This window comes from Cervus canadensis, chromosome 9, assembly GCF_019320065.1.
Source record: "Cervus canadensis isolate Bull #8, Minnesota chromosome 9, ASM1932006v1, whole genome shotgun sequence".
Classification (NCBI taxonomy): Eukaryota; Metazoa; Chordata; class Mammalia; order Artiodactyla; family Cervidae; genus Cervus; species Cervus canadensis.
Genome location: NC_057394.1, coordinates 82,938,406 through 82,948,873, shown reverse-complemented (window position 1 = coordinate 82,948,873; position 10,468 = coordinate 82,938,406). Strand labels below are relative to the sequence as shown.

The 10,468-nt window shown below is 58.2% G+C and overlaps 1 protein-coding gene across 2 annotated transcripts in view; it reads left to right on the top strand.

The window, feature by feature from the left end:
* Nucleotides 1-1,488: 1,488 nt before the first annotated feature.
* The window catches only part of FGF9 (fibroblast growth factor 9), a 28,686-nt gene continuing 19,706 nt past the window's right edge, over nucleotides 1,489-10,468 (top strand). Inside the window, exon 1 of one of the 2 annotated variants that reach the window (XM_043478106.1) lies at nucleotides 1,489-2,609. In XM_043478106.1, the coding sequence (XP_043334041.1) occupies nucleotides 2,333-2,609 (277 nt within the window). In that variant the 5' untranslated portion in view covers nucleotides 1,489-2,332. Of the gene's footprint in view, nucleotides 2,610-4,567; nucleotides 4,993-10,468 lie in introns of those variants that run through there. The other variant, XM_043478105.1, reaches the window with a different exon arrangement.

Below are 10,468 nucleotides of genomic sequence, written 5' to 3'. Positions count from 1 at the left end.
GGGTGTGGGCACTGAGGGGCAGGACGCCGCGCCCCTTCCCTCCCCCCCGGCAGGCCGAGCACGCCTTCCAGCCTGGGGGGCAGGGGCAGGTCGCTCCGGGTCGCCGGCACCTCCGGCGCCCGAGAAATCTGCAGATTCATTGCTCCCTTTCGTCTTCCGGCGACAGCCCTCCGTGCCGAGGAGGGCCAGCCCGGTCCTTCGCCGCCAGCCGTGAGCCGGCCGCAGAGGCGGACCCGACTTCTCCCCCATAAAAACGCTGCGGTTCCTTCTCCCAGCGCCGGGGCCCTGGGTTGCGTCCCACCTTGCTTCTCCCTGGCACGTCCCGCGGCCTGGAGCGGTGCTCAGTCTCGGCAGCTTTCACCGTATGGCTCCGAGAGTCTGGCCGTTTCTAAGACAATGTGAACAAAGGGGAGCAGGGGCGAGCGGGGCGCGCGGGCGGGCTGGGGGCGGGCGTGGGGGCGCCGCGCTCCAACCGGCCCCGCGGGGATCGGGCGCAGGGCGCGCCGCGCGGCTCCCCGGCCGCTCGGGCGCTGGATTTCTTTGTCCCGAGCCCGGGGCTGGGCGCGAGGGCCGCCGGCCGCGAGCAGAACCGAGCCCTGGGCTCGGGGCTCCGGCTTCCACGTGCGTCCCGCGGGTTTAGAACAGGAAGCATAGTCCGCGACCCCCGGGCGCTCCCCGTACCGGGCTCCCTCAGCTCGGCGGCGGCTTCGGGGCCGCGAGGGACCCGGGGTCCTTGGCTTTCTCATCCCATGAGGGCGGGCCCAGCTCGCCCCTCGGAGCGCGGTCCAGGGTTCCAGGGTAGGGGAAGTCCCCGGCGCGCGCTCCTGCACCCGGACTCTCTGCAGACGCAGGCGAGCTCGGGGAGCGAGGCGGTGCTCCGGCGCCCCCCCACCCAAGCCGGCCGCGCCGCGGGGCGGGACCTAAACGCAGCGCCGGCTCTAGAGAACGCCGGGAGAGCCCCGAACCCGGCCAGGAGCGGTCACTGCGGCCGGTGTGCGCGCGTGGAAGGGGGCTGGGCGCATAGCCCCCCGCCCCCGCCTCCCCAGTCCCACCTGCCGCGTCGCTTGCTGCTGTCTGCAGGAGAGATGAGAGCGGAACTGTGGGGTCCGTTCAAGCTTATTAAATCAGCCCCCTTCACTCCAACTCTTAGCTAAGTTTTATTTCGTAACTCAAAGCAGCCCCCAAGCCCCAAGTGGGAAAACTAGTTCTCCCGATTCAGTCTGCACCTCCGCCGCCGCATCGAACGAGGGGTTCACTTCGCGGCTGCGACTCCGCGTGAGTGACACGGCCGCAGAGGCCCAGGGGGCCGCGGCCTCGCGCTTCCTTTGTGAGACCGGGGGCTCCGGGCGCCCCCGGGTCCCCGCGCTCGGGCGCGAGGCGCAGGGCCTGCCGCAGCGCGGCGGGCGCGGCGGGCGCTAGGACCGCGGGGAGCGCGGGCGGCGCGGCGCTACCTTAAACCCGGCCCAATGCCGCCGCCTGCGCCACTCTGCGCGCCGCGGGGCTGCGCAGGAGGAGCGCTCCGGCCACCTCGCCCCGCGCCCCGGCGACACCTGTTCGCGGCCGCCGGCGGCACGCGGGTCCCGCCGCGGCGCCCCTCGCTCCCGCCGCCACCGCCGCCCGCCTCCCGCGCCCGGCCGATGGACGCCAGCCGAGCCCCTGGAGGACTCTGGACACCAGCCTCGGACGCCTAAAGTTTTCCCTTCTTTTTGTTTTATTATCATCCTTCTCATTTTTGGAGGAGGGGACGGGGCTGCAGATTCGTCGCCGCCACCAACGTGAGATTTTTTTTTTTCCCCCTCCCTTGAAGGATTCCTGCTGATGTCTGCAGAGTCGGTTAGAGTAAAAACAGCGCATGCCTTCCTGGAGTCAGGATCCGTAAATTCTGACGTAGCCCGTGCATCTTAAAAACCCCTATAATAACGCCTAGGCATTTAAGTTGCTATGGTCATTCTGGTCGCAAGCCTAATGGAGAAACTCCGGATTTTTTTCCCTCCCTACGGTCGGATGAGATGAAGACCTGCCTGCCTGCCGAGAGCTGGGGATCTGTGTGTAGAGATACATAGATACGTTTATCAATATGTCAGTGTGCGAGTATAAAGTGGTGCTTGCTTAGACTATCCGCGGTTTGACCTTGAACCTGAGCCAGCGAAACGGCAGGTTACTTTTATTGATGCATTTCATGGATTGAAGAAAAGGACCTTTTTTTCTTCTTCTTCTTCTCTCTGCAACTGCAGTGAGGGACGGGAGTTGGATTTACCTCGCCGAGTACCTCCTGGGTTGGCACCATCATCATTGTTTATCGCTGTGCTCGGAACGCCCGCCGACTGTGCCGATGGCTCCCCTGGGTGAAGTTGGGAACTATTTCGGCGTGCAGGATGCGGTGCCGTTCGGGAACGGGCCGGTGTTGCCGGTGGACAGCCCGGTCTTGCTAAGTGACCACCTGGGTCAGTCCGAAGCAGGGGGGCTTCCCAGGGGACCCGCGGTCACGGACTTGGATCATTTAAAGGGGATTCTCAGGCGGAGGCAGCTGTACTGCAGGACTGGATTTCACTTAGAAATCTTCCCCAACGGTACTATCCAGGGAACCAGGAAGGACCACAGCCGGTTCGGTAGGTGCACCGTTAACCCTTGAGGGCCCGAGCTGGCAGGCTCGGACCGCAGCTGCCCAGAAGGCGGCCAGGCGCGGGCGGGGGATGCGGGAAGGGGTCTGCCTCCTTTGGGCTCGGCCTGACTCGGTCTCGTTAGCTCCAGGGGAGAAAAAAACCTCTGGAATTGCAGACCTGCCTCTGGCACTGATGCGGGACTACACTGAAAGGCTTTTTTTTTTTTTTTAAAGGAGGGCATGATTTATAAATATAACACATACCTATAGTTCTTTTGCATCAGATAGGCGGGCAAGATCGGGTTTAGGAAGTTTCTTTTGAATGGACTGATTCCACGAGTTTCAAGCTTTAATCATTAACCACGGAGAACTTAAAATGCATTTTGCTCAAGGCAGTGGTTATCATCTCGTGCCAAATGAAGTTTTTGCCCCTTCCCTCTATTCCTCCAAGAAGTGTCCTGCTTAAATTGTAAATGAAGCGTATTGCTGATTCCCACCGGGGAATGGGACTGGGGCGCTTTAGGCGAAGGTTGCAGATTGTTCCGTGGGAGGAGAGACTGAAGTCGTATTTCATACTCCGGGGCTGCAGGGGCAGGGCGCAGGGGGTGGGGTGTGGTGGTGGGGGACGGCCTCTGGCAGGGACAGGGCCCTGTCCAGGGTCGTTTGTCCTTCCAGCCATCGACTCATGCCCTGTGATCTGTCCAGTTCCCACCGCGCGCAGCCCTGTGAGGGATTCCTGGGTGCCTCTGGTGTGCGTGTGTGCGCGCGTGCAAAAGCGGCGAGCTAATTTTAAAGGGCACTCCGAGGGCTTCATCTCCCCAGGAGGGTGTCTGTGACTCAGCACGAGGGCTGCAGACCCGGGGGCTGGAGACAGTCCTCTCTAATGATTGCACACACGTGCCTGCTGAGCCGCCGGGCCCGACGGCAGCGCCCCGGGGGTGGTGGGTGGAGGGGCTTCTCCTGGTTTTTCCCCCCCCATACTTACAAAATAAAGCGGGGGGTGGGAGGTGGGGGTGGCGGCGTTTGGGCAACCGGACTGTTGGAAGGAGTTAACTTACTGAGCGAACCCACCTGACAACTTAAACTAGGTCGTAAAAGCAAAGTCCTATGGTGCTTTTTCTTCGTCAACCTTCACGCCAGATGTTGAGCACGGTCTGAACTGTCCGTGTAGCTCGTGGGCTGCAGACGATGGCCGAGGTGAGGCCGGCCCGGGGTTTCCTGCCTCTGTTCTCCCTCCCCGAGCCTCGGCCCGGAGCGACCCACCAGGGAGACGGCTCAGGGTCCTCCCCCCGCCCGGGGCCCCGTCCGCTTTGCAGTCTCCAGTTACCCAGAGGAGGCTCGAGAAGTGGAGGCGGCTCCGGCCGCTGCGGAGCGAGGACGAAACTTCGCGCAAGTGCTCACCCCGGTCACCCCCGGGCCGCCAGCGCTCGCGCCGCGCTCCGGACTAGGGCGGGCGGCCTGGTGCGGGGACGTCGCGCCCAGCCCGGGCCCCCGCGCGCCGGTCGGCAGGTGCCACTCGGCCGCCCGGGCCCCGCGCGCACTCGGCTGCCGCCGGCCTGCTCCGCGCGGTCCTAGACGCGCTCGGGTTCGGCGGCTCGCCCCCGCCCCGCGCGCCCTGGGCTGCTGGGACCGCCGAGTCCGGGTCGCCGGCCCCGGGCGCGCTCCGGCCGCGTGTAGGAATCGGGCTCCTTGAGCCCGGGGCCGAGTCCCTTCGCGCTCGCGGCGTGAGAACGCAGGTCCAGAGGATCGGGCTGCCGCCGGGAGCAGCGTGATCGCGCGCGGGGCGGGAGCCGCTGGAGGCGCGCGCGGCGGGGCCGGGGCCCCGGAGCCCCGTCCCGTCTCGGACCCCTCTCCGTCCTTCGGAGCGCACAGCCGGGCCCCGGAGCGGTGGGGTCGCGGCGCGGGAGGTGGGTCGGGCCGGCCGGCAGGGCCGGGGCCGCGGGGGAGAGAGGGGGGACAAAAGGCGGCGTAGGCAGGGGGCTGCGTGCCATTGTTGCGGACCCGCCGCCCTTCTCCGCCTGGGGAACCCGCGATGGGCGCCCGCGTGCGGCCGGGGACCTCCGGTGCGGAGCAACCGAGCCCGGCCCGGGAGACCGGGAGGCTCCGCTTGGGGCTTCCCCTCCCCTCCGTGCGCTTTTTATTTTTCTGTTTTTTAAACGCAGTCGCCTTTCGGGTAGGACGTTCGCTACACACAACCCAGTCATTAGGAATCCGGTGCCTCTGCCTCGGGGACAGCGAGGGACCGGGGTGGACGGAGGAGGCCGGGGACCGGAGCGGGGGGCGGCCGAGAGGCGCTCTCTGGGGTCAGCCGACAAGGACGTGGGCCCGGCGGCTGCACGGAGACCGTAAAACAAAACGCGGCCTCGGCACCCCCGCCCCCAATCCCGGAGGTGACGCGTCCTCTCTCCGTCCGCCCGCGCGGCCGGCGGGCAGCTGGGGGCGGCGCTGGCAGGGGGGCCGGGCAGCGGAAGCCCGGGCCAGGGGCGGGGCGGGTTGGGGGCCTGGCCCGGAGCGGGGGTCGGCAGCAGCGGGCGGCGAGGGAGGGGCGCGCCCGCGCGGGGTTCGGATGCTGCGGAGCGGGTGGCGCGCGCGGTGGGGGCGGGGAGGAGGGCGCGGCGGCCGGCTTCTTGCGGCTTTCATCCGGGGGCGGCGCGGAGAAGCCCCCACGGGAGCCGTCAGCTGCAGGTCCGGGTGTCAGCAACGTCCGCGGCGCGGCGCCGGCCGCCCACCCTGGCTCGGGGCCCCGCCCGGGGGCGCGCGCGGGCGAGGGCGCTAGGACCCTGCGCGGGGCGGGGGGTGGGTGCGGCCAGCACACCTGGCGCCCACCTCGCCCCGCCCGCAGCATCTAGGACACCCCCCATCTCCCCCGCGCGCGCCGACCCTCCCACCGTGCCCTGCGGACCTCGAGTGCACCCCTAGTTTCTCTTCCGAGCCTCTAGAGGAGAGGAGCTGTGGGTAGGGGGCCAAGGGGGCTTGCACCTCGGTTAAAACGGAAGGTGCGTTTTCCACCTGACACGGGAAATGGCAGAGGAAGCGGGAGAGACGCCCCCCCCCCGCCCCCACGCAGGTGACTGCGGCTGCGGCGGTGACACAGCAGCGGCAGTGCGGGCGGGGGGCGGGGAGCCTCGCGGCGGTGCCTGTGGGAGCTGTGCGGCCGTGACGCGGGCACGGGGGGCGCGGGGGGCCCTTTGTTTTCCTCGGGTGGGGGGCGCTGGCTTGGCGCGGAGGCCAGGCCTGGAGAACGGGACCGGGATCCCATCTGGGGTGATAGGCCCAGGGGAACCAGACGGTTCGTTCCCTAATACTGCTGGACGGAAAAAGTGAGCAGAAAAATCAATGGAGGAAATGGTAATGTGGATAATAAAAACAAGGAGCCTGGGGCCTGATCCGCTATTTGACTTGGCGCGAGGAACCGGAGCCTGGTGACCCAGCCTGGTGCGGAGCTGGCTGGTCCTCGCCGGGGCCTTGGGGCGGCCGGTCCCGGGGTCAGGTGTAGTAGTAGTGCCAGAGGGGAGAAATATGATCAATAGCCGTGCTTTAAAAACAGAGGTTAAACAACCCTATTTTCAGGTGTCTCGCTTGGAACAACTTAGTTATGTGTATCTGTTCTTCAGTATCTCAGTCAGGGAAAGGATGCTGCTCTTAGGATAGGCCCAGATTCTGGAAAAATCGGTGAGATGATGGCTCCCGTGCAGCTAGTCATTTCCCAAATAAACCCTGGGCTTTGCTCAAGGCCTCAGGCTCTGAGACGACTGATCTGGCAGCCCTGGTGTGTGGTTCTCCCCCGAGCAGGGGGCTGGAGGGGGGAGGTTAATCTATTTTAGAGAGCCTGCCCTGGTGCCTCTCTGCACAGCCTGCACACATTCTTGTTCTCTAAAGAATGCACGTCTGTTAAGTGTTGGGGGCTTTTAGGTTGGAGGGTTGTTTCACACGGCCCACCCACTTCCCAGGGCCACCGGAGGTGCGGCCCAGGGCTGAGGGGCTCCTGGGAGCGGGGCCAGCTCTGGGGTAATGGTTCCTGTGAACAGAGCCTGGGGCCAAACACCGCTTACCTGGTGAGTCTCGGGTCAGGGGGATGCTCTCCCGAGGTCAGACCTGGCCTTTTGTGGACCACAGATGACCGTGGGCTCCATCAGACCCCACCAGGCCTCCTGGGCCCGGGGACTGCATCCTCATGGGAGTGCTTACCTGCTGTGGAAGGGCACAGCTAGATGCCAGCATCACGGAGCGTGGCTGCCCAGGTCACTCCATCAGTGCCTATGGCTGTGGCCCTTCTGCACTGCTTAAGAGAGACGGGCCACTCCCTCCCTCCCTCCCTTCTCTTCCTAGTTCTTTCCTTCTTGCCCTTCTGTGTCTACACAGAAGCCTTCTCCCCAGGTTCTTCCTGAGCCAACAGCCACCCCCCACCCCACGTCTCATGCTGATGGAAACAGCCGTGGAGGGGGGCAACCCCGCTCAGATCAGTGCAGTCCGAAGCAGATGCTTGGCACTGGCTCGGGCCCAGAGAGAAGGTAACCTACTTGCTGGAGGTTCTGGAGTTCCTGGTGGACAGGATGGTTCCAGGAATGTCAAGGATTCCAGTCTGGGTAGGGCGGGGTCTTGTTGCCATGTTGCCAGGTCTTCCTGGCCTTGCAGCTCTGATGCGCTCTGCATATGGGGGAGCAGCTGTGACTCAGATGTTCTAGATTCTGTTTGCCCTCAGATCACAAGGTGACCTCATGAAAAGCTGGGCTGTTCTTTTGAGGTCTCTGTGTCTCAAGGGGCTGCAGAGCTAAGGATGCTAGTTTGAGGTAATGACATCCTTTCCATCTGGGGTCCCTAGATGTAGCTCCTTCTCATCTAGAGTCTCTCTCCTTGGAGACTTGTCTCTGGTCTTAACCCTTGGAAGCACCCCAGACTCCCCTTCCCTAGCCTGAGTAAGCTGCCTGCCTACCATGAATACCCAACTCTCATTGCATTGCCCCCCCGCCCCCCCCCGGCCCCCGCATTGTTATTACACTTACCTGGTTGTCTGTCCTTCTGCCCACTAGATGGGAAGCTCTTTGAGGTCATAGTCTAGTCCTTGCTCATGGTCATATTCTCAACAAAGGGTGTGGCTTACAATTTGTTGTTGTTCAGTTACTCACTGGTGTCTGACTCCTTTGTGACCCCATGGACTGTAGCCCTCCAGGCTCCTCTGTCCATGGAATTTCCCAGACAAGAATACTGGTGCGGGTTGCCATTTCCTTCTCCAGGGGATCTTCCAGATCCGGAGTTCGAACCTTGCCTTGACAGGCAGATTCTTTACTGCTGAACCATCGGGGATGCCCATTGGCTTACTCCTTAGTTTGTTGATTTAATGAATGAGTGCATGTCTTACTGATGCCAGGAGATAACAAGATTGATCTCTTAGCACTTTCATTTCCAAAATATGTAATAATCATTTCAGAACTTATGTTGTGTGTGCACAAAACCAGTATGTTAACATGCGGAGCTGCCCACCTTCCCACGTCCTGTGTGAGGAGAGTGCAGACACAGGAGCCTGCCTGCTCTTCATTTCCTCTGCTCCTACTTGTCCTGAGCACTGGCTTGGTCAAGTCTCATCTCCATTTCACATCTTCCATTTCACTAGTGAGGGAATGACCATATATATCAGCAGACGAATGGATAAGAAACCTGTGGTACATATACACAATGGAACATTACTCAGCTATTAAAAGGAATGCATTTGAATCAGTTCTAATGAGGTGGATGAAACTGGAGCCTATTATACAGAGTGAAGGAAGTCAGAAAGAAAAACACCAATACGTTATATTAACGCATATACATGGAATTTAGAAAGATGCTAACGATGACCCTATATGTGAGACAGCAAAAGAGACACAGATGTAAAGAACGACGTTTGGACTCTGTGGGAGAAGGTGAGGGTGGGGTGATTTGAGAGAACAGCATTGAAACATGTATATTATCATATGGGAAATAGATCACCAGTCCAAGTTCAATGCATGAGACAGGGTGCTCAGGGCTGGTGTACTTCGATGACCCTGAGGGGTGGGATGGGAAGGGAGGTGGGAGGGGGTTCAGGATGGGGAACACATGTAAAACCATGGCTGATTCATGTCAATGTATGGCAAAAACCACTACAATATTGTAAAGTAATTAGCCTCCAATTAAAAAGAAAAAAGTGGTACAGAAATCCCAGACTCTTGAGGAAAAAAGGTAAAGCTGATGGGAAATGTGCATGGTCACTAAGGACCTAGGCATTGGAGTCTGATTGCTCCTGGGGAGGTTGTCCTTAAGCCTAGCGTCCCCATATGTCATCTGAGGGCTTGCATGTGATGACACCTTGGGCTCTTATGTGGCCCGAGTGGCAGGCCTCTCACTGGGCACATACTAGATGCTGGAGGACCCCAGCTGTTGGGGTTGTCACTGATAAGACTGGTGCTCCTGATGTCCTGTAGACCAGCCAGGCACATGGCTTTGTGAGAGCTCATGTACTTAGGTTTTGTTTGGGCTGATGGGCAACATTGGTTGATAACTGTTACTAGTTCTCTCAGAGCTGCCTCATGTTAGGGAAAGCAAAGATCATCAAATGCCCTCTTAGAAGGTACAAGTATCTTTTAGTTTTATGACTTTCAGTTGACATAGTGTATTGTTCAGCTGCAATGGGGCAAAATGTTTCCATTTTACAATGAAAATTGGATGTTAATGAATTTCTTATCCTATTTCAGGATTACTGTGATTTATAGTGTGTGTTTTCAGGTAGCTAAGAAGAGACTCACACTGTAGTATGTGACTCCTTTAGTAATAAAATGCCACAATGTAAGTTATTTTTAATCCTAAGAGTTGGATGTGGCATAATGAAATAAAATGATTCATCAATAAGGGCGTGCATCTCACATGAACTGACTCTCATGGAAATATTGCCTTATTTGTCTTCCATTTGCTTTGTGAGGTAGGGAATGGCTGATTAATGAACTTATTTCAGATGTGTTTTTCATTTGAGACTCACCGGTTATCAGATTCAGAAGGCAATTTCTCATCATATTTTCCCACACACTATTTCACATTCTGTTAAAATACAAAGTTTTTTTTTTTTCTTGCAGGTTCAGATGGACAGTCTGTAAACTAAGATCAAAGAATTTGTTACATTTTGTGCTTATAACAGGACTAGGAACACCCTTTTATAAGCAGTCTCTCTCTTTGTCCATCACCTTGGAACCTTTGCTTTATTAGATTTATGTAGTCCATGTCTTACTATGATTGCTGCACAGTCTGTTTTGTGAGAGTTGCAAAATTAATTGTTTAAAAATCCACGTAAGTGCTTTTTTACAAGTCACAGGAGACTGACTGTAGCACAATGTTATCCCTATTTTTTTCTAAACTTTTTAAATGTAAGTAAATTATTTTAATATTTGCAGATATTTCTAAAACAGCCTAGTATTTGGTATGTGTTAATGCAAGGTTTACACAGAGTGTAGCACTTTAATACAAAATGTGGAGAAAATGGCTGAGCATGAGTGTCTTACTATCGTCCCCAAAATGCCGTTGGATAATCATGTTGAAACAACACTATTGTTATGGAACCTAGAGCTGCTGTTGTGTGACTATAAAATTTCTGGATTTATGCCCAGCTTAGGCAATGTTATTCTTAGTGAGGTAAGCAAGAGGAAAGAAGGAAATAAGATTGTTATGTTGATTTGATTTTGGGTTATAGTAATCCATGCCTATTTTAAATCAAGAGCATTTTTTTGGAATGAGCATTTTTTTTCCCTCCAAATATTGTGTTATCTTAATTGCTTAACTATCTCTTTGTGGTTTAGATAAGCACAGAGAAAAATCAATACTTTAAGCAGAAATATTTGGGATGTAGGCCTTTTAGTTTTC